Source organism: Bos grunniens, chromosome 21, assembly GCF_055505025.1.
Source record: "Bos grunniens cultivar Pamir isolate PY7600 chromosome 21, Bosgru_T2T1.0, whole genome shotgun sequence".
NCBI lineage: Eukaryota > Metazoa > Chordata > Mammalia > Artiodactyla > Bovidae > Bos > Bos grunniens.
Genome location: NC_141185.1, coordinates 43,581,679 through 43,605,910, shown reverse-complemented (window position 1 = coordinate 43,605,910; position 24,232 = coordinate 43,581,679). Strand labels below are relative to the sequence as shown.

Sequence of the window (24,232 nt, the reverse complement as noted above, 5' to 3'; positions counted from 1 at the left end):
ACTGGAGTGGCTTGCCATTTCCTCCAGGGGATCTTCCCAACCCAGGGATCGAACCCACTTCCCTTATGTCTCCTGCATTGTCAGGTGGGTTCTTTACCACTAGCACCACCCCAATTTTATGCTATTACCAAAAGAAAAAAGAGCCATAATAAACCTCTTTACTTCTGCCTGGTGTTATGGACTGCATGGTATCCTCCCAAATTCTGTATGCGGAAGCTCTAACTCTGGTACCTCATAATGTGACTGTGTTTGGATCTCTAAAGAGGGAATTAAGTTAAAATGAGTTGTTGGGGGTGGTCCCTAATCTAATATGACCGGTATCCATACAAAAGAAGAGATTTGGACACAGTGATATATAGAGGGATCATGTGAAGACACAGGGAGAACATGGCCATTTACAAGCTAAGGAGGGAAGCATCAGAAGAAACCAACCCAACTTTGATCTGGGACTTGCAGCCTCCAGAACAGTGAGGAAATAAATTTCTGTTGTTTATTCCAGCAGTCCCCAACCTTTTTGGCACTAGGGACAAATTTTGTAGAAGACAATTTTTCCATGGACCAGGGGCAGGGGCAGGAGTTTTGGGATGACTCAAGGGCATTTATTTATTATGCACTTTATTCCTATTAACATCGCATCAGCTCCATCTCAGATCATCAGGCATCAGCTCCCAGAAGTTTGGGACCCCTGGTTTAAGCCACCTGGTCTGTACTTTGTTGTTGTTTTTCGGTTGCTAAGTCATTTCTGACTCCATGACCCCACGGACTGCGGCACGCCAGGCTTCCCTGTCCTCACTGTCTCCTGGAGTTCACTCACACTCATGTTTACTGTGTCAGTGATGCTATCCAACCATCTCATCCTCTGTCGCCCCCTTCTCCTCTTGCTCTCAATGTTTCTCAGCATCAGGGATTTTCCAGTGAGTCAGTTCTTTGTATCAGGTGGCCAAAGTATTGGAGCTTCAGCTTCAGCTTCAGCATCAGTCCTTCCAATGAATACTCAGGGTATTTCCTGAGTATATAATCCTAATTTCCTTTAGGATTTTTTTTTTAATTATAATGACATTTTATTTAAATAGTCACAACATCTGACACTTCAAAAAAAGATACCACTAATAAATAACAAAAGTGGAAATACTTATCAGAGTTAAAACAGACATAATGTTTAGCTGAGAATCACTTCAACAGAGTAAGGCTCTAAAGATACCAGACAATGATTTCCTTTAGGATTGACTGGTTTGATCTTACTGTCCAAGGGACTCTCAAGAGTCTTATACCCTAGCAAACTAACATATCTTGCTCGGATAGATTATAGGCCACATATAAAACAAAACTGAATTTGTAAAAAAAAAAAAAAAAAAAAAGATTTAAATAAGACAGAGGCCTTTGTGGTTATTGTTTGATTTTTCTCTCACAAAAGCAGCTGGAAACTGAGCATCTAAGGGCTTGTATTTTTGTTCTTTGATCATCTGGCACCCTGTCTCTTCTCTCATCCTGCTCCCTCATACTGGTCTGTGGCTTCCATCTTCAAGGTCACAAGTTCAAGGTCAAGATGACTTTCATCCCGAGGAAGGAGGGAAGGAAAAAAGCCAAAAGGAACACACTTTTTAATGGAGTCATCTTCCTTTAAGCAGCCTATTTGGATGTTCCAGAGCACTTCTATTTACATCACATGGGCTGGAACCTAGCCTTCTAAGGGAGGCTGTCTACATTGTCATCCCAAATAAAACTGGGATTTTGTCACTAAGGGAAAAGAGGAAGTGAAAGTTGAGCAGTAACTAGTTAACAATGTCTGCCTCACCTTCACACTCCTAGGACTATTGATGTTTAAAGGGCTTCCACTGTGGGATGGCTGATACCCTGTATCTATATTTATTGTTGTTTAGCTGCTCAGTTGTGTTGGACTCTTTGGGACCCCATGGGCTGCAGCACGCCAGGCTTCCCTATCCTTCACAATCTCCCAGAGTTTCCCAAACTCATGTCTTTTAAGTCAGTGATGGCATCCAGCCATCTCATCCTCTGTCACCCCCTTCTCCTATGTATACACTATGCCATTTTCTATTGTCATTGAGCAGAAACAACTCCTAAGAAAAAGTTTTTTTCTTTTCTGAAATCATAGGGGAAATGTCATAAGCCTTCTCCCCAGAGTGCACTGCTCCACCCAGTGGCTCAGTGCCTGTCCTGGTGCAGTCATGCTAAAAAACATGCACAGCTGTGGTCGGTCATGTGCTCTGCTGGGAGGGGTCACCTTGCTCATTCATTTTGCCAGCTGCTAAGTTAAGGTGTAAAAGTGCTGGGATTCCTGGTCCATTGTATCTAATGATACAGAAAAAAAAAGTCATTTAATGTTTTACAGAAGTTGTTGGGATTGTGTTAAAAAATAAAAAATCCCAGGACTAGTTTCATCTAAGGAGGAAATGAATTCAGTTTATTATCCAGAGGAATGAAACATGTGGATTGATTGCATTTTCACCCATCTGATGTTTGGAACTTGATTCAGTTCAACCCTGTGATAATGTATTTTAACTAAGGGTGTGTGTGTGTGAGTGTCGCTCAACTGTGTTCAACTCTTTGCCACCCCACGGACTGTAGCCCACCAGGCTCCTCTATCCATGGAATTTTCCAGGCAAGAATACTGGAGTGGGTAGCCATTCCTTTCTCCAGAACTAAGGGTCTACTTTGTTGTTATTTTTTTGCCCCCCCACAAGATAGGTGGAACTTCTGGGACCAGGGATTGAACCAGCATCCTCTGCAGTGGAAGTGCAGAGTCTTAACCACTGGACCAGCAGGAACGTCCAGGGTCTACTGTCAATCAAGAACCAGATGGGCACTGATAGAAAGATGAATATGACAAGGTTCCTACACTGAAGATCCTGCAAACTAGCAGAGGAGATTAACAATCCACAGTAAGTATAATGCAGATTTCAAGAGGTCCTTGTTATCATATGATGATAATAATAGGGGGAAACCCTGATTTTGGAATTGCATCATTTGTCTGAGGTCCCACAGCTAGTGAAGTGGCAGGGAAGAATCTGAACCCTGGTCTATGGATGAAGAGGTTTATCTTTCTCTCAGCATAGCACCATTTGGGTTAATCATTGAGGCACTCAGGATAGTTGAACTGCAGGCCAGATGAAAGACCCATCAAAAAGGAGTCTGGAGGCAGGAATACCCAGATGGGATAAGAATGTGAACCTGTGGACACCCTTGGCAGTCCTGTGGTTGAGACTTCACCTTCAATGCAGGGGATGCAGGTTCAATCCCTAGTCAGGGAACTAAGATCCTACACACCCAAAACATAACACAAAAGCAACATTGTAACATATTCTATAAAGAAAAAAAGTGTGAACCTGGTCTGAGGGCATGTAGTAAGGCAGGAGAGGAGGAGCCAGAACTGAAAGAGACTGCATGGTGGTGGCTTAAATGAGGCCACCGTTGCCCTGGGGTTTAGTATTAACCGTGCCTCTAAGAGGTTCAGTGGCTGCAAATGGTAAAATCAAATCTCCCACCAACTTTCCCATCTTAAGGTGGCCTCAGCTGGGCTCCTTCTGGCTAGTGTCACACCACAACATGAGAGGGATGCCTCAACTGGAGGGTCCAGCAAGAGTTTCTAGCAACATATATATATATATATTTTTTTTTTTTTTTTTTTTTTTCCTTTTTACTGCGCGGGGTCTTCATTGCTGTGTGCAGGCTTTCTCTAGTTGCAACGTGTGGGCACTGCTCTTCATTGTGGTAGGCAGGTTTCTCACTGAGGTGGCTTCTCTTGTGGCAGAACATGGACTCCAGGCACACAGACTTAGTAGTCACAGAGCACGAGCTTAGTTGTTCTGCGGCATGTGGGATCTTTCTGGACCACGGTTGTAACCCATGTCCCCTGCATTGGCAGGCAGATCCTTAACCCCTGAACCACCAGGCAAATCCTCTAGTGATGTCTGTAATCAAGCAAGGGTGATATTCAAAAGACTGAAAAACTGGAATGGCACGGTTACCAGCTCATCAGAACTCAGTCCTGTGACCTGAAGGGTACAGCTCGGTTCCACAGGCTCTGTGGTGCCAAACATTAAGTGGGAAGAAGGTCCTGAGATTGGGTCTGAGGTGGAGACAGGGGAGAACATGACTGTTCTTTTTCTAAAATTTTAATTATTTATTTGGTTGTGCTGGGTCTTAGTTGTAGCACTCAGGATCTTCCATCTTCCTTGCAGCACATGGGATCTTTAGTTGTGGCATACAAACTCTTAGTTGTGGTGTGCGGTATCGAGTTCCCTGACCAGGGATGCAGCCAAGCCCCTGCATTGGAAACCTGGAGTCTTAGCCACTAGACCATCCAGCAAGTCCCTACTTATTATACTTTACTTTTGTACTTTTTAACCCAATGCAAGAAGAATTACCACATATCTCATATAAATCATATGAGGTTTATATTTACTCACATGTAGCAATGAACTGATGATCTTTTGACAACAATTCCAGATTTCCAGGAGAGAATGTGATTGGCCCAGGCTGAGGTGGATGTCTGTTCCTGATAACCATCATTTCTTGTGAAAAGGAGAGCAGGACTCATATAATTAAATCAAACACTTAAAATTTGTGTTTTACTAAACACCATGCAAAAAAGCTAAAAAGCAGACAGTAAACTGGGAGGAAAACTCCAACATGGTAGAGAGAAGAGTATCATACAGATCAGTATGAAAAAGACAAACTTTCTGATTGAAACATGGGAAGGGAGAGGAATCATATTTTTATTTCTCCAAAATAAATAAACCTATTTGCATATGAAAAAGTATAGCAGTGATTATCTCAGTAGATATCAAAGAAATGCAAATTCAAATAAGACGTAATTTTTTTGCCTATTGGTGGGGCCAGAATAAAAATTAGGATAGTGTACATTGTTGGCAAAACTCAGGAAAAAAGCATTCTCATTCTCTCAAGGGGATGGAGACTTTCTGCATGAAAATTTGGTGAAATGTATCGAAACTCTTAGCTACATAATTCCACTTCCAAGAATGACTCTGAGGAAATAGACAATGAAAATAATAGAAATGGTCATAATCCACAGCACTTACTATGTGGCAGGCACTCCTCTGAACGCTGTACATGTATTTCTTCACTTATCCACTGTTATCAATCCTATGTAACACTCTCTGTAAGATGAGAAAACAGGAGCCACCCTAAATGTTCAACTACAGTAGGGTGAAAAACCCACATTTACAATGCAAAACAATGAAGTCATTAAATGTGATGTCATAGATGTGTATTTATTGACATTGAAGATGTTTATATTATTAAATGACAAAATGTTATGGTGTTAAAATGATATGTATATGTATATATGGGGAAATAACTGCAAATATATCGTGGCTATTTCTAAGCATGGGATTTTAAGTCACATGTATTTTTTATTAGATATTTATTAATTAATTTATTTGGCTGCACCAGGTCTTAGGGGCCATGCAGAATCTTGTACTTGTGGCATGCAGGATCTTTTGTTGTAGCATGTGGTATATTGTTGTGGCGTATGGAATCTAGTTCCCTGACCAGGGATGAACTCGGGCCCTCTGCAGTGGGAGCTCGGACTCTTAGCTACTGGACCACCAGGGAAGTTCTGTAATTAGTTGTATTTTAAAAGGGGTGGGAAAGTGAAAGTGTCAGTTGCTCAGTCATGTCTGACTCTTTGCGACCCTATGGACTGTAGCCCGCCAAGCTCCTTTGTCTGTGAGATTCTCAAGACAAGAATACGGGAGTGGGTTGCCATTCCCTTCTCCAGGGGATCTTCCTGACCCAGCAATTGAACCCAGGTCTCCCACATTGCAGGTAGACTCTTTACCATCTGAGCCACTAGGGAAGCCAAAATGGGTAGGGGATGCACAAAAATGCACTGATGCTTCCCAAATACTGAAAAGTCTAAGCAAAAATTCTCAGAATAATACACTTAATTAAAATTATCTATAATATTGCAATTGCCTTGAAAACTTAGGGAAGTGATTTGAATTCATCTCCTAAGAGGAAAAGGTATGAATTTTATCTGTGTTATCTGAAACATCTCCTATACTTTGCAGCACAGATAGAGGCAATTATGTTTAGAGAACTTACAATCTTTGGAGACAAAGAACTCGTTTCCTGGACTCTCCAAGACAAGTTGTAAGGGAAGTGGGCTGAACACACCTGCTAAGCAAAGGCCTAGCATTCAATCCAAGAGCTGTGAGCTGTAGATGATGATCACACACAGGCCGAGCCCCTCTGTGGGTTTCTAAAGGTCCATAACTTTCTGTCCATTACTCAGTAAGAGCTGTGGGCAACCAGGATGTTGGTTCATGGAATGGAGAACCTTCTTGCAGGGAACTGCAAACGAATTCATTAAATTATTTATTGATGACTACGCAATACACTGGTGGCTGGTGAGAAAAGTATCATCAGTATTTTGGAAGCATCAGTGCATTTATGTGCATCCCCTACCACTTTAAAAATGCAATTGATTATAGGACTTCCCTGGCAGTCCAGTGTCACAGAGATGCACAGATCAAGTCCTGTTTTTAAAAGGATGACAGGGTGGTAGCGAAAGTTAAGCAGACAGTTACAAATACACTATGCTAATGGCCAGGCACAGAGCACCGTAGGTAAAAGGGGACAGAAATGCTTGAGTCTGTCTGGGGGTCATGGAGGCTCCATGTAAAGGAGCAATAAAGCTAGTCATTCTGTGCATGCATGCTTAGTCTGTCCGACTCTGCAACCCCATGGACTGTACCCTGCCAGGCTCCATGGAATTCTCCAGGCAAGACTACTGGAGCCCTCCTCCAGGGGATCTTACCCATCCATGGATTAAACCCGAGTCTCCAGCCCTGGCAGGCAGATTCTTTCATTGCTGAACCACCAGGGAAGCCCTATATTACTATAGCCAAGTATTAATATTATAAGAATCCTAATTTTCTAATATCTGTAGCTACTGACTGGACATGGAACAACAGACTGGTTCCAAATAGGAAAAGGAGTATACATCAAGGCTGTAAATTGTCATCCTGCTTATTTAACTTATATGCAGGGTACATCAGGAGAAATGCTGGGCTGGAAGAAGCACAAGCTGGAATCAAGATTGCCGGGAGAAATATCAATAACCTCAGATATGCAGATGACACCACCCTTATGGCAGAAAGTGAAGAGGAACTAAAAAGCCTCTTGATGAAAGTAAAAGAGGAGAGTGAAAAAGTTGGCTTAAAGCTCAACATTCAGAAAACGAAGATCATGGCATCTGGTCCCATCACTTCATGGGAAATAGATGGGGAAACAGTGGAAACAGTGTCAGACTTTATTTTGGGGGGCTCCAAAATCACTGCAGATGGTGACTGCAGCCATGAAATTAAAAGACGCTTACCCCTTGGAAGGAAAGTTATGACCAACCTAGATAGCATATTGAAAAGCAGAGACATTACTTTGCCAACAAAGGTCCGTCTAGTCAAGGCTATGGTTTTTCCAGTGGTCATGTATGTATATGAGAGTTGGACTGTGAAGAAAGCTGAGCACCAAAGAATTGATGCTTTTGAACTATGGTGTTGGAGAAGACTCTTGAGAGTCCCTTGGACTGCAAGGAGATCCAACCAGTCCATTCTAAAGGAGATCAGCCCTGGGATTTCTTTAGAAGGAATGATGCTAAAGCTGAAACTCCAGTATTTTGGCCACCTCATGCAAAGAGTTGACTCATTGGAAAAGACTCTGATGCTGGGAGGGATTGGGGGCAGGAGGAGAAGGGGATGACAGAGGATGAGATGGCTGGATGGCATCACTGACTCGATGGACGTGAGTCTGAGTGAACTCCGGGAGTTGGTGATGGACAGGGAGGCCTGGCGTGCTGCGATTCATGGGGTCGCCAAGAGTTGGACACAACTGAGTGACTGAACTGAACTGAACAGAACTAATTTATGTGCTAGAATATAAATTAGTCAATATAAATAATAAAAGAATAAAAATAAAATTATATATAATAAAATAAAAAGTAATAAAATAAATTAGAATTATATAACAATAAAATAAGATTAAAAATAAAATGAAATAATAAAACGTAAATCAGAAAATAGTTATGCATGATTGGTGTTAGGTGTCTGGAGAGCCTAGATCTCAGTTTATTTTTTCTCCCCTACAGGATTCTGGGAAGTACATCCAAAGGTCATTAACCAGCAGGGAAATGGGGTAGAGAATTTATCTGTGAAAGCAGCCTTCACTTCCATGTAGGGCTTCCTGGTAAATCAGACTACAGAAAATTCCAGATCTTGGAAACTGAAGACACAGGTATAACTGTCATGCTATGACAGGCCCTGCACACAGAGGGAGAGAGGGCAGGTAGGGATGAGGGTGGATATGAGAGTGGATAGGTGAGATCCTGCCCAGGTGGTTTTACTGTATGAGCACAAAGTATACCAGAGAGAAAGAGGACTTGGTGAGTAAGGAGAGTGACCTGTCACCCTATGACCCTGCTCCGTAATGAACCACGGGCCAATAGATGTCACTCATGCATCACCTGTGGAACTCTGTTTTCCCCTAAATCTGGGGAAAAGAGAGTAGGGGTAAATTTTCCAGATACAAATTTCTCTCCTTTAGAAGAGACATTGAAATGAAGATATTAAGGAAGATGTTTAGCTATATGTTAGAAAGAATGCCTGAGGATGAATTGGCCCACCTATGACTACAGAGCCCCACAGGGGCCTTCCCTGGTGGCTCAGTGGTAAAGAATCTACTTGCCAATGTAGGAGACGCAAGAGATGTGGGTTCAACCCCTGGGTTATGAAGATGCCCTGAAGAAGGAAATGGCAACCCACTCCGGTATTCTTGCCTGGGAAATCTCGTGACAGAGGAGCCTGGTGGGCTACAGTCCAAGGAGCCTGACACAGCTGAGCATGCATGCACGCACAAGGACTATTACGATCACAAAAACAAAACAGGAACACTGCTTCAAAGGTTAAGATACATTAGGGCAGGGAATGCCCCTTACTGACCACCAGGTGGCACCGTAGACCAAACACAGCTTGGTTGTTAGTCTATAAAGTCTGCAGTGTCAGTGTTCGAAGTTTGCAGTGTCAGTGTTAGATATCAAACCTGGTAGGGCTAGATACATACAATGGAAAATTATTCAGTCTTGTAAGGAAAGAAAAGGGACTTTCCTGGTGGTCCAGTGACTAAGACTCCAAGCTCCCAATGCAGGGGCCCAGGTTCAATCCCTGGTCAGGGAAGTAGATCCCTCATGCTGCAACTAAGACCTGATGCAAATAAATAAATATCCTGTAAAGTAATAATAAAAAAGGGGAGAAAATTCTGACACATGTGACAGTATCAGTGAACCATGAAGACATTATTCTAACTGAAATAAGCCAGACAGAAAAGGAAAAATATTACAAGATTCCATTTAAATAAAGTACTTAGAATAGTCACATTTATAAAAATACAAAGTAGAATAGTGACTTCCAGGGGAATGAGAAGTTACTGTGGAGTGGTACAGAATTCAGTCTGAGGAGATGCCAGGTTCTTCTGAAGACAGATGGTGGTGATGGTTATACCGCAAAGTGAATATACTTAACAATGTGGAACTGTGGCTACGTTCACAAAAATGACCGAGATGGTAAATTTTATGTTATAAATATCTTACCAGGATTTAAGAAAATCAGAAGCTCCCACTGTTGTATTTGTGTGTTCAGTCGCTCAGTTGTGTCTGACTCTTTGTGACCTCACGGACTATAGCCTGCCAGGCTCCTCGGTCCATGGAAATTTCCAGGCAAGAATACTGGAGTGGGGTTGCTATTTCCTTCTCCAGTTGTCTTATACCTGCTGAAAGTCCAGGAGAAGGATGTACCTACTAGAACAGGTAAAGAAGGAAGAAAAACATGCTTCCAACAATCTTGCCCCTCCTGACCTTGGCTTCCTCCCCAAATCCTGAGTCAGCTTTCTATTTGCATCTTGTTCGCTCACTTATTTATTAAATGCCTACTAAGTGTTGGCCTTGAGCCAGTCACTGAGAAGACATTATGCTGGGGCTAAGCCATTTTCTGCACAGCTCTAGCTTCCTCTTGTCTATTCCAGTTGCTTTCCCTTAGCCACTCCTTCAGCCCAAATCTTTACAGCTTTCTTCTCTCAGTTTTCATTTTAATGAAAAATACTTTGGTTCACATCATATTTTAATTAAAAAAATTTTTTTTTTAATTTTGGCTACACCATGCAGTATGTGAAATCTTAGTTTTCCAGACAGGGATTGAACCCACACCCCCTACATTGGAAGCACAGAGTCTTAACCACTGGACCACCAGGGAAGTCACTTGTTAAAAAAAATTTTTTAATTGTTTTGGCATATTTTAATTTTAAAAGAAGGCCTTCCCTGATGGTGTAGTGGTAAGGAATCCATCCACTTGCCAATGCAGGAGACATGGGTTCGATCCCTGGGTTGGGAAGATCACCTGGAGAATGAAATGGCAACTTGCTCCAGTATTCTTGCCTGGGAAATCCCATGGAGAACCTGGCGGGCTATATATAGTCCATGGGGTCACAAAGAGTGTGACAGGACTTAGCCCTAAACAACAATAAAAAATTTTTAATGAGGATTAGAAATAATGGGTGGAGTTTTCTAAAGAAAATGCCCTTACTGCAGAGAATCCAGGGGCAGTCCCAGCCTTCCTCTGTTAATCAAGTTAGATGAAAACATGCTACAGCAACAGACAACCCTTGGATCTCAGTGGCTCCACAATGAGTTTACTTTTTGCTTATGTGACCTGTTCAACACAGTAGAGGGGGTCTGCTCCATGGTCACCGAGGCTTATGGTAGTTGCACCACCTAGGACACAGTTTTCTGAACAGTTACAGCAGGGGAAGAGAGTGGAGAATTAGATTGGCTTTCCCCAGCCTCCATCTGAGACAGCCCACATCCCTACCATTGACATCTCAAGGCTCAGGACTGATCACATGGTCCCATAGAATGCAACTGGACTGTTTGGTAAACAGTACTCTATTCTAGTTTCTTTCTAAATCTCCCTATTTGTTTATTTTGACCACACCATGTGGCATGTGGGATCTTAGTTCCCCAACCTGGGATGGAACCCATGCCTCCTGCATTGGCAGTGGGGCGTCTTAACCCCTGGACCACCAGGGAAGTCCCTCTAGTTTCTTGACTCTGCTTGCACTATACGAATAGTGTAGTCGTGATGACCTGTTTTCCTTGTTGCCCTTTTTGGACTCCACTCTTCAGAAGAGGTCAAGCCCTCACATTATTTTGTAACTGTGCCTGCCACGGGGCCTGGCATATGCTAGGTGCCCTTTGTTTGTAGAGTGGATAAAAGATGGCAGAAAGTAAAGGGGACCCAGAGGAAGGTAGTCAGTACTGGGAAGGATTTGTTTAGGAAGGGGTGCCATATGTGATAAATGAAGCCAGGAGGGCCAAGAAACCAATTCCATCAGATTTTAAGAGCTAAACCAAATGTCACTGAATATAGTGGGATGTTTTATGTGTCACAGATCATTGTTGGCATTCAGAAATTCCAACAACGACAACCAAAGAGAGTGCACATGTAGAAGCAAAGTAGGACCCTAGGCAGCACCAAGTGGCTTTGGAAAAAAATCCTCTGACCCCAGAGCAGTTTTATGAATTAAAAAAAAACTGTGATGTGAAGGGAAGGGTCTGACTTTCTCAGAAGTTTTCAGAACTAACTAAAACCAGGGTGCTATTCCTAGGTTACCTGGAAAGTCCTTGATTTATCCAGTTGTTTTTCTCTGATAGAGAAATAAAAAGGATCAACCCTACAGAATCACTGCTAGTTTAGAAAATGAGCAGTTTTATAGGCCTCAGTTTGCAAAGTAAGTAGGTTCATATAGAATGCAGAAGATATACAAGGACCCTTTAAGTTATAAGCAGGGTGACCATTCAAGTTTGTCTCTGTTGTTACTGGTTAATTTATTATTAACAGGTCTCACAGTTAGTCTCAAAACTGTTTGGACAATAAATTTCAAGGTCATCCATCCCAGTTAAAAGTGACAACTGGCTGGAAAAAGGTGACACTACGTTCTAGAAAAGGGCAGAAGAACAAACATTTCCACTGGCTGAAAACACCCAGCTTGTGCTGGGCTGGGCACCTAGACAGCCTGTTTCAGGGCTAAGAAGTGGGGGGACCCTGGGACCCTGGTGGGTTTGGGGGATGAGGGAAGCCTGGATGCTTCTAGCACTTCCTGAAGAGCAAGGGCTGGGTCAAATGAGGAGGTCGGCTGTTGGCTCCTTGCCCACGCATTTGCTATCTTCCTGACCTTGGGAAGGCGCATAAGGCATCTGACCATCACTTTCCTAATCTGTAAAATGGGGGTGTTTACCTCCGAAGGCTGCTTCTCTCATTTAACTGTTGGTCACTATTCTTCCATTATGCTGCTGACGACATATAAGTTATGGGAGGGCAGACTGTGCCAGTATAGGCTCATAATTCTCAGAGCTACATTCATGAGCCAAGTACTCAGGCAGTCAGTGCACAGTATCTGATTTCCAAAGGAGAAAACGGAGACTTGGAGAGAGAACTTGTATAAGGTCACACAACTCATACATGGCTGGGGAAGACTGACCCCAGGAAAAAAAAAAAGCTGGTTCAAAGCTCACGCTCTTACTATATAAGGGCTATTGAGCTGAAGGGAGGAAGCCGCCAGCGGCCAGCTCTGCTCTTCTCAGACACCTATCTCTAGGGCTCTTTGCTCACCCGCACAGTCCCTCCAGGATCGCACGCTGGAAGAGGAGCAAACACAACAAAGGGCGGAGGAGAGCCTGGCCGACCGATCGACATCCCACAAAACGCGATGACAGGACCCCAGCACACCACTCGGCGATGGTGCCAAGCGTCCTCCCTTCGGTCCAGAAAACAGGCCACCTTTGAGACTTGCTCCCTGGGCGGGGAGGAAGCGCGGAGCCCCCGGGTCGGGCTGAGAGCTTACGTAAGCCCAACCGGCGGCTGCGCCCGGGTCTCCCAAGGGTGGGCGCTGAGCCCCCGGCCCGGACGGGCCTCCCTCCGGCCCTCTCCCCTGCGTCTCAGCCGGGGACCACCGGCCCGGCGCCCGCGGCGTCCGCGCTGGGCGGGGGCGTCCTCCCGCAGCCACCCAGCTTCCCGGGGGAGGAGCAGCGCATCGCGCAAGCATCCGGGAGCGGCGGAGGGGGCGGGAGGAAGGGCGAGAGGAGGAAGCGGGATTTAAACGAAAGGCGGTGACGCCACACAAAAGATTTCTATAGGCTCCAGGGAGGTTACGGCCGAGGCGGCGGTGGCGAGCCCGGGGGCGAGGCGCGGACGGGAAGAGGAAAAGCTTCCAGCGGCCCCGGCGGGCGAGCGGGTGGCGGCGCACCCACGGCCGTGCTCCGAGGTGAAGCCGCGCGGGGAGAGGAAGCGGGTGTTTTCCCCTCTGCCTTTCGGCCCCCGCCCTTCCTTTCAGTTTCTCCCGGCTCGCTCGGAAGTTGGAGGTTGACAAAAATGGCAGGAGCCGGGGCCCGGGCGGGTCTCTGCAGCGCCGCGGGGACCTTCTGAGTTGACCGGGCCGCCGGGGAGACGCGCGCGGCGGCGTCCGATGCTCAGGGCCCGTGGTCCCGGGAGAGCTCAGCCGCTGCGGGCCCGAGGCGAGGAGGAGGCGACGGGGATGGACTCGCGCCGACAGCCTGCGGCGGGCCGTGGGGCGCGCGGTCCGGGAGGGCGTGCCGCCTCGGCTCCGGGCCGCGCTCTGTGAACCGGCGAGGCGGGAAGGGGCCGCCGCGGCGCCCGGCACGCCCGGGCGTGGCGGGCGGGCGAGAGCGCGAGCGGGGCGGCCGCTGTGCGCAATCAGTGCAGGCTCCCGCCCGACTGACTCGGCCGCGCCAGCACCGGCCACACCCTCGGCTCTGCTGCCGCCGCTTCCCGAGAGCGGGAGGCAGGAGATGCCCACGGGGCGGCCGTGCGTCCCCGAGGGCCAGCCCCGGCCGCCGTCGCGGGGAAGTGCCGCCCGGCGGGGTCTGGCCGCCTGAAGCCCACGTGCGCCGCCGAGCCCGAGGTGGCTGACAGCAGAGCCTGCTGGAGCCGCCGCCGGCGCTCCTCCCCGAGGAAAGGATTTTTATTTCAAAGAAAGGAAGGAAGGACAACTCCCAGCTTCCCTCTCCCGCCCGCCCCTGCCCCGGCAGTCGGACCGGGCCATGCCCAGGAAGGCGGCGGCGGCGGCGGCGGCAGCAGCAGCCCAGCAGAAGGGACTTTCCTGGCACTCCGGCGACGAGGAGCGCAGACTGTGAGTTTGCTCTGCCCTTGTTCATGGTTCCTGCAAGCCCTCCAAGAGGCCGAAAGCTGCAGCCCCTCGCCGCGCCTCGAAGAGTCTCCTGCGTTCTGTGGCCCCCGGGCCCGCTCCGCGCCGCCGGGGCTCCGGCCGCCGCAGCCCAGTGCCCTCTGCCCGCGGCGGTGGATGGCATGATGGTGCGGGGAAGGCACCGCGGCCTTGGCCAGCTGAGTCGCGACGGCCGCGGGGGCGGCGGCATCGGCAGCGGCGGTGGTAGCGGGCTCCCCAGCGGCATGCCAGTGCCCCCCGGGCGCGATGGCTAGCGGCAGCGCTGGGAAGCCCAGTGTCGAGGCGGCTTCTCCGGCTCCAGCGAGCGCCGTCGGTGGGGCCTCGTCGCAGCCGCGGAAGAGGCTGGTGTCCGTCTGTGACCACTGCAAAGGCAAGATGCAGCTGGTGGCCGACTTGCTGCTGCTGTCGAGTGAGGCGCGGCCCGTGCTCTTCGAGGGCCCCGCATCCTCTTGCGCCGGCGCCGAGTCCTTTGAGCAGTGCCGGGACACCATCATCGCGCGCACCAAGGGGCTCTCCATCCTCACCCACGACGTGCAGAGCCAGCTCAACATGGGCCGCTTCGGGGAGGCAGGGGACAGCCTGGTGGAGCTGGGAGACTTGGTGGTTTCCCTGACCGAGTGCTCCGCCCACGCGGCCTATCTGGCGGCCGTGGCCACGCCGGGCGCGCAGCCCGCGCAGCCGGGCCTGGTGGACCGCTACCGCGTGACACGCTGCCGCCACGAGGTGGAGCAAGGCTGCGCCGTGCTGCGCGCCACCCCGCTGGCCGACATGACCCCGCAGCTTCTGCTCGAGGTGTCGCAGGGCCTGTCGCGCAACCTCAAGTTCCTGACGGACGCGTGCGCCCTGGCTAGCGACAAGTCCCGGGACCGCTTCTCGCGTGAGCAGTTCAAGCTAGGCGTCAAGTGCATGAGCACCAGCGCGTCGGCGCTGCTGGCCTGCGTGCGCGAGGTGAAGGCGGCGCCGAGCGAGCTGGCGCGGAGCCGCTGCGCGCTCTTCAGCGGGCCGCTGGTGCAGGCGGTTGGCGCCCTGGTGGGCTTCGCCACCGAGCCGCAGTTCCTGGGTCGCGCGGCGGCCGTGAGCGCCGAGGGCAAGGCGGTGCAGACCGCCATCCTGGGAGGCGCCATGAGCGTGGTGTCGGCCTGCGTGCTCCTGACCCAGTGCCTCAGGGATCTGGCGCAGCACCCCGACGGGGGCGCCAAGATGTCGGACCACAGGGAGAGGCTGAGGAACTCGGCCTGCGCCGTGTCTGAAGGCTGCACCCTGCTATCTCAGGCTTTAAGGGAGAGGTCTTCGCCCAGGACTTTACCGCCAGTGAATTCCAATTCTGTGAATTAGCACCCCCCGCCCCCCAATCCTCACCCTCATCCCCTCCCTGTTCCATCCCCCCAACCCACTCCCAGGCTAAAGGAAGATAACATATTCTCTGCCCTTTTCCATTTATACCAAAGAAATCAACGGTGAAGCTTCCCCCCTACCCCCCGCTCCGTTAAATGCTCGTGAGGAATCTTCCAGAAGGCAGGGCCATGCATACATGCCATTTATGCACGCATTCTGAGGGCCCCTGTGCCCCACCAGCCCAAGCACAGTAGGGACCAGCAGGTGGAAGATGTGACATCTGCTAGTTACGGGGTTAACCCCCGCCCCTTACCCCAGCTCCCCTTCCGGGACTCCTCAACTAAATTTTATTATTAATTGGGCAGGAAGGAGGTCATGGGTTCATTTCTTTTTTGGTCTTTTATTTTCTTCCCTAATTAAAAGGTTACCTCAGTTTTCACTCCTTAGACATGGATGTAGCTACCTTTTGTTTGTATGTTGTTATTTTTTTAAGCAGTCGTGATGGATTGATTAGGCGTATACTTGGTGTGGAAAGAGTATGACTTTGCCATGTGATTTGCAAATGGGGGGAGAAAGCTACTGTGAGTGTGTGTTTTATTTTTTAATTTACACTATAGAGTGATCCCCCCCGCCCCATGTCAAGTTTTTACCTTGCATGTACTGGAGTATTTATTTCATCTATTAAAATGTTATGTTTCTCAGATTACTTTCTGCAATGATTGTTGATTTTTCAATAAGTGTAATGTTGCAGGCTGCCTGTCATTCCTGGAAAGGCACCCTAGAAAGGTTTTGCTTCAGTTAATAGTGAGGTGGGTCCCCTTTATGCTTTTTCCTGAAGAGTTAACTTATTTGAACAGCCTAGAATTCAAGAGAGAACTGTTTGTAAAAAAGAAAATTGTCCCCTTGTAAAGGCAGGGGACACATACAATGGTTAGATTACCTATAGTGCTAGGTTGGCTGTTTGGGTTTTCTTTGTTTTTTTTTTCTGTCTTCTAGTTTCTCCTGGAAAGTAATTTTGCATCCATTGTTCCCGTCTCATCTTTCTGTCCTAATGAACAGGGTTCAGGCTAACTGCAGTCTGATTTGTATTCCGCCTGTCTTTTTCAGATTAAGGCTCTTGCTAGTCCCATGTGGAATGCATGTACGGGAATCCGTGTGTGGACCTGCAAAAGTACTGTATATCAAATGAGAGTATGTAGACAGGTCTGTTCAGACAAGAACCAACTGCTCTTGATTTTAGAAAACCAAACAAATGTAGACTGTTCTAGAGTGTTCAGTGGAGGGGGAAGAATTCTGAAAAGAGTGGTAATAACTTTCTAGACCCAGGGCATGAAGGCAGGCAAAGGGGTTATCTTTGTGACCTTGGTTTAAGATACGCCCCGGTTGCGTGTATGTTGTATGCTTTGTTCAGTGAAATCTGGAATTACTTTAAGGTAGCGGGTCCTTTCTGCAGACAGTTTTAAGAAAAAAATATTGGGGGAGAGGTGTATGGTTTTACTGAACCTAGCTAACTTTTGAACATTTTCCCACTGAAAAAAACAACACATGTATTTGCTGTGCCTATCCTCAGAGAGCTATGTGGATAAAACTAGTACATGCTTTAAATTTGCTCAGTTTATTTATTTATTTTTTTCTTGGGATTTGTTGTGCCTAAACCTTTGCAGTTGCCACAGAGCTGAAAAGAAAAAGATTTTTCTACTGTGATGTGTTAGAGAGGAAAGTTATAGTGGTTGTTTTTACTTGAATGACTGTATTTATTACAAGAACATTGTATTCAGCATGTAGAACCTCTTTAAATCTATGTTGGGTTATTTCACTCCTTGAGCTTCTCTGAAGTAAAGTGGTTGAGTGTATACATTTTTAAAAGCGGTCAAGGGAGCTGTTCTTTTTCTCTCTTAGATCCTGGTAGATTTAAATTTCTGAAGTCTATAAAAGATGAAAATGACCTTGAATGCTTATTCTCTCCCCCGGCCCTTTAAGTCTGGATTGGTCAGGTTTAGGAAGCTTTTAAGGGGAGAAAACCTACCAAACCTATGTGCCAGTGACAGTCCTGCTTACATATAGGAATTTTTACTTACTTTTATTCATTGGATTTCCACAAGTAATGCTGACATTTATAATTGCATGTTTCCTTTAGCCTGTGCAGATCACAAAGAGTCAACTGAATGGAACATAGTAAAATAAAACCAGAGCCAGAAATCTGCAAATTTGGTATCTGATTAGGAAAAAAAGAATTGCCAATTGTTCCTTGGACTCATTCCTTGCAGAAGCAATTTTCAGGACAGTGCAAGCCAAAAAAAAAAAAAACACTTTCCCTATCTACTTGGATGCAGTTAACTAGCTAGTCACCAAATTAATTTTGAAACTTCTTTTCCTCTTAGCCAAGTGACCATTGCTTTTAACGTTTCTGTGTATTAAAGATTTTTGGACTTGTAGTTGAAATCTCTGTCGACTGAAATTGATCAAAGATTCCGTTGTGTGTTGACCTCTTTTTTTCTCCCTCTATCTCTAAGATAAAGTTTAGGATTTTTCATCCAGCAGGTGGCTTAAAGTTAATTCCACTTGTATTTTTTCAACAGGCTTCAGGAAAGTAGAGTGAGGAATGCACAGTATCTCTGTGTGTCTGTATCACTTGGTTAGCTGGGCACAAATCTTTGATATTTTAACTTTCTCCTGATATATTGCTGCTGTTCTTTAGTCGTTAAGTTGTGTCCAACTCTCTTCCAACCCTGTGGACTGTAAGCTTGCTGAGCTTCTCTGCCCGTGGGATTTCCCAGGCAAGAATACTGGAGTGGGTTGCCATTTCCTTCTCTAGGAGATCATCCTGACCCAGGGATCAAACCTGAATCTCCCGCTTGGCAAGCAGATTCTTTATCACTGAGCCACTTGAGAAGCCCACTTCTCCCAATGTACCAAGCAGCTAAACTTGTTTTTTAAATAGCCCTGATTTTGTGAAAGCATCTCAGACCTATTTCATTGGGTTTAATAAGGGCAGCAGAGATACTGGTTTCAGGAATAAAATCACAGTGGCCTGATTTTTTTTTTTTTTTCCCCCATATTAAACCACCCTAAAGTTAATTTAGACAGCTATCCTTGAGCTCTTCTGACTTCTGAGGGCAAGTTTTCTTAAACACGGGCTTAATGGGCACCATCCTGACTGAGAATGTTGGAAACCTTCCTTTGAATGGTCCTAAGAGAAGGAAATGATTATGGCACTGTTCTTGGAACAGAAGCCATTATTTATGACAGTCAACCGAAGTAAATGGGACAAAAGGCTTTCAAACACAAGACTTCACTAGAAAAAAAGCATAGCTCTGTCTTTCCATGGTTGTTTAAGCTTGGCCTTTTTCTGTTACTCTTTCTGGGTTGATGGTAGGAAATGCAAAAATTACGTGTTTATGTGTTTCGAACTCCAACCTCATCTCCACCCCAGTTTTTTTTTTTTTTAGTCACGTTTCTAAAAAATATCTAGAGTTCATAGTTCTGGAAGCATCATCTAAACCTGATTGGTTATTTTGCAGATACTTTTTTTTTAAAGCTGGCATAGGGATCTAAAATATTTGACAGTTTGAAGCAGCTAATTTTAACAGAAACACCTGTTTGTTTTTTTTTCCCCAGAATGAATGTGACTATGGTAACATGCAGATCAGGCAGAGGATTTGAAAAATGCCTGCCAAAGCCTCTTCTGAGCTTTGCTCAGTAAACAGAGAGGAGTTAGAGAAGAAATCTTTGAAGCCCTAAGTGGTACTTTCACCATCAGGCCATCCCCTGGCCCGTGGGTGCTTAGAATTCTAACTCCTGGAAGAGCCATGAAGGAACCCACCTCGCGTTCCAGGGTGGACACAGGTACCTGTGTTCCCTACAGGCAAATTCTTGTCTTGATTGAAAAAAAAATTTTTTTTTCTTTTTTTGCATGAGTATGTGTGAAATAAATTGGCTTCTTTTATTGAAAGCAGGGTTTTTATTTGGGATCATTTGTGTCAGTGAGTTGTCTGGTTCCACTCAGTGGCAGAGGTTTAAAGATTGAATTGATCTGATGCTGCAGGGAGAAAAGTGTTACTTGTATCTGTGATTGGGGTTGATTTAATTGAACTGTAAAGCCCCTTCAGGTCAGGGATTGTCATACTTGGCATATGTGCATTTGTTTTTTTTAAGTAAATGTGTGTCAATACCTGTCTCAAGTATAGCCAAGTGTGAAAGTGTTAGTCACTCAGTTGTGTCTGACTCTTTGCAACCCCTGTGGACTGGGGCCCGCCAGGCTCCTCTGTCCATGGGATTTCCCAGGCACGAATACTGGAGTAGGTTGCCATTTCCTCCTTCAGGGGATCTTCCTGACCAAGCGATGGTACTCCGGTCTACCTGCATTGCAGGCAGACTCTTTACCATCAGGCCACTAGGGAAGCCCACTTTTTTTTCTGGAAATGAAAGTTACAATGGGCCTTTGTTCAGCAACTGTAGAGCAGGGGACCAGCAGTATGTGCCAGCCACTGTCACAGGCCCTGGGGTCCAGCTCTAAGGGGGTCATGGTTCCTCCTTTTGTAGAAAGTCGGGTGCTGCTCCAGACTTGATCAAGGGACTGGCAGTAACATCCCCATCATAATCCTGGGCCCTACCTCTGGCCTATTCTGTCAGCAACATGGGGTGTGGAGCAATCTGAGTCTCCCCCAGCCTTCCCAGGTGTTTCTGACCCAGGCCCAGTCTGCAAGGCCTGCCGGTTCTTTTTTATTCCCTGTGGACCCTGTAAGATCTCAGTGCTTCTGTATCAGGAGGTAGCCGCATTTCTACAAGTTTCTTGTTTGCTCAGGTGGTTTTTTTTTTTTTTCCTCCTGGATATTTCGAGCCCTTTTCTTCACTTAAGATAATTTAGGCTCTCCTGCCAATTTGGAATTGGCAGGTTTTTCTTTTGGGGGTTTGTGTGTGTATATGTGTGTACAAGTACAGAGTCCTTGTTCTCTTAACTCCCTTTGGAGATGAACTGAAGTCATGTAATAGTAAACTGGCAACTTGGCTTTCTGTGTTTTTGCATGCTGTTGACTCTTGTCCTAGAAAACTGGAACTAGCAGACAACCTAATTAAAAATCAACCCTTCAGCTCTTTGGCTGCCCAAGAAAGAACACTTTGCTCTTGAGTTTGTAAAGTACTTTATTCAGAACCAAATGAAGCATACAGACTTATTCCAAAGCTCATTTTAGGGAAAAGCCAAAGTTTGCAATATACTCAGGAAATATGTTCTTGAAGCCCAGTCATGCACCAGGAATTAGGAAGATCTTTTAGATCCTTCATATTCACAAGGGTGGTCCCGGGAGCTGGCTTCAGCACCAGCAGATAGCAGAATCTTGGCCCCACCCTTGACCTACCCAGTAATATCTGCTTTGTCAAGATCTCCATGGATTTCTGGGCACACTCACTTTGAGAAGCACTGCTTGGGGAGATAATATGTAGCCACCATGGCCAAATCCTTGCTCTGCTCTTGACTGTGGGAACCTAGGCATTTACTATGTTTATTTCAATCTTTTCTGTTTATCATGTGTGTTCATGTATGTGATGTAACTGGCTCCTTCCAGCAGTCTTGTGAAGTAGGCAGGTATTACTCACTGTACGTGTCATCTAAACATTTGTACTTCGGTTTTCCTGTTGTGAAAAATATTTATGATGAATTCCCATGAAGTGCAAGACCTCCAGAGTAGTCCTATCCACTTACAAGATGATCGAAAATATTATCTGAAACACTTTATGTTACAGTCGGTTTCCCCTAAGGATCTTCTTTTTTACCCTTCCGGTAACTTGACACAGCAAATACATTGTGATGTCCTTGAGGAGGGCGCAAATAAAGAGCATAGCCCTGTCTTCTAAGTCTTCTGTTATTCTCTGGGGCAAACCTATCCAGATTCTCGGAAATGTTGGATGTCTAAAGTTCTTCAAAATGTCAAACTTCCAGGAAGTGTTTAAATGCTATTTAGGTTTGTTAGTACAGTTTCATTAATAGCAAATATATTTACTGATTTCAAGCTTTATTCTAAGTATTCACTAATAACTTACTTTATTTATTTTTTTTGCTGAAGTAGGACATAGAAGACTTTTTAAAAAGTCCTCTTTTAGGAAAAGAAAAAATGTAAGTAGCTCAGTTGTATCTGACTCTTTGTAATCCCATGGACTGTAGTCCACCAGGCTCCTCTGTCCATAGAATTTTCTGGGCAAAAAATTGGAGTGGGTAGGCATTCCCTTCGCTAGGGGATCTTCCCAAGCCAGGGATGGAACCTGGGTCTCTTGCACTGCAGGTGGATTCTTTATCACTGAGCCACCAGGGAAGCCTCTATGCATTCAAGGTTAATGAGCATATTGCCCTGAAAATTTTTCTGCCAAAATTGCAGTATATCACCTAATGTGGTTTCTGACTTCCTTCTAATTTGCCCATTTTTTTTTTTTTCCACCTGTGCCCCCTGCAGTTCAAGTGTGGAGCCCCAAGCACTGGACTGCCAGGGAATTCCAAATTTGCCTGTTTTAGATGGCAAAGATACTGATCCAGTAAAAAATCACACATTGGTTGCCTTAGGTATAGGAGACCTGCCTTCATGTCAGACCCCTAGAAGTTAGATATTACAGGAAACATAGGTCAGTTTAGTGCTTACTGAGGCCCTTTCCATTTCAACTTTGGCCATCTGCTTCCTGTTCTAAAATGAATGGGTAAGTCATTCCAGTACCTTCCTTGAGATAGAATTCTGATATAAAAGTTTTTCTAAAAGTTTGCTTGGAGGCTAGGTTTTACTTAAATGTTCTTTCGGTAAGTTCCATGATAAAAATATTTTTAAAAACATACGTATGATTCTAGTTTTATCACTTGGAACTTCATTTTAAGGTATGTAGGCATTTTAGTAATGCTGTGAGAAGTTGTCCATAGAACTGACAGAAATAGATCATCTGATATTTCACCTGTCTTGATGGAGTCATGTTGTTCATATTGTTTAGTCACTAAGTCATGTCCAACTCTTGTGTGACCCCATGAGTTGTAGCCTGCCAGGCTCCTCTGTCCAGGCAAGAATACTGGAGTGGGTTGCCGTTTTCTTCTAGAGGAAACTTTCCCAACCTAGGGATCAAACCCATGTCTCCTGCACTACACGCAGATTCTTTACCAGTGAGCCACCGGGAAGCCCACCTTATATAAGAGGAATGACAAAGCCACACAGCATTCCCAACAGACCCAGAAGTCCCATCCTTTGTCATCCTCAATAAAATCAGTTTGTGATGTGGTTTGTTTTCCAGCAGAGATGTTTTCCAAGTATACCTTCCTTTTGTGTTACATCTATGTGGCTACAGAAAACAGACCTGAAAAAGTGTGGCTCCCAAAGGACTCATTGAATGAAGAGTAGGATGTAGGTGTTGCTGTGATGCACCAGAGCATCTTCCCTTTTAGACAAAGTAGATGGATTCAGTATCATGGGGGTTGATTCCTTTCTGGGCATCTGAGGATTATTCACTTTAAACGCTCCAGGGAAAAGTTTTAACTATATATATATATATGAAAAATAAAAGTCCTTTTCTGGAGCAGCCAAGGATTTGGTGTCCACAGCAGGTTCTGGAACCAGTCTTCCACAGATGCAAGAGATTACTGTGTTTGCAAATCTTTGACCTCCAGAGTACCTCATTTAATTTAAATAAAATATTCTCCATGTAAGCTAAAGTCCTTCCATTAAAACCCATCATCCATGTCAGCAAGATAAGCAAGCAGGTATTTAGGTAGATGGGGCTTTCCAGGTGGTGCTAGTAATAAAGAACCTCCCTGCCAATGCAGGGGACAAGGGACTCGGGTTCGGTCCCTGGGTCAGGAAGACCCCTGGAGGAAGGCACGGCAACCCACTCCAGTATTCTTGCCTATAAAATCCCCTGGACAGAGGAGCCTGGTGGGTTATGGTCCATAGAGTCACAAAGAGTTGGGCATGACTCCTGTGACTTAGCACAGCATAACACATTTAGGTGGATGTGTAGGTAGACGGGTAATAATCAGAAGGTGGGTTACAAAATAGAGCCTTGTTAAGTCTCAGGGCTGAGAAACTAGATGTGTTTCTACCTTCTTAACACTTTGAGAAGTGAATTCTGCAGTGTCCAGTGGAAATTCATTTCAGTTTTTTGAAGCATTTCCTAATTGCCTAACCTAAATTGTTCCTCCTCCACTGTTCTGGCCCATTTTTTTTCCAGCTGAAAAGAGAACAGCTCCCATACTGCTTAGAGAAGATAGGACATTAATTAATGCCTCAGGGGATGTTGATTACTGGGACTCTTCACACATCTCCAGTGGCCATTTCTTAAGACTGATTCTGTCCTGGGAGCTGGGAATATGGAGATAAGCTTAAAATACAGAACAAGTGATAGAAAGGGAGTACAGATTACAGGAGTTCGAGATAAGCACCATAAATACTGTCAATGAGAATCCTCTAGTTTAGGTCTTTGGCTATTTGTGATCTTTGTAGTTTCTTGTTATTGTTCAGTAAGTTGTGTCCAGCTCTTTGTGACCCCATGGACTGTAGCATATCAGGCTTCCCTGTCCATCACTATCTCCTAGAGTTTGCTCAAACTCATGTCCACTGAGTTGATGCCATCACATTCTGTCGTC

The 24,232-nt window shown here is 45.8% G+C and overlaps 1 protein-coding gene across 1 annotated transcript; it reads left to right on the top strand.

Annotated features, from left to right (window-relative positions):
- Nucleotides 1-14,065: 14,065 nt before the first annotated feature.
- TLNRD1 (talin rod domain containing 1) lies at nucleotides 14,066-16,327 on the top strand. Its single transcript, XM_086364211.1, has one exon. It carries the CDS (start codon nucleotides 14,536-14,538, stop codon nucleotides 15,622-15,624), a length of 1,089 nt encoding a protein of 362 aa, XP_086220337.1. The 5' UTR covers nucleotides 14,066-14,535; the 3' UTR covers nucleotides 15,625-16,327.
- The last annotated feature ends 7,905 nt before the right edge of the window (nucleotides 16,328-24,232 follow it).

Coding starts and splice junctions, on each gene's coding strand:
- TLNRD1 (XM_086364211.1), top strand. CDS start 14,536: ATGGCTAGCGGCAGCGCTGGGAAGCCCAGTGTCGAGGCGGCTTCTCCG.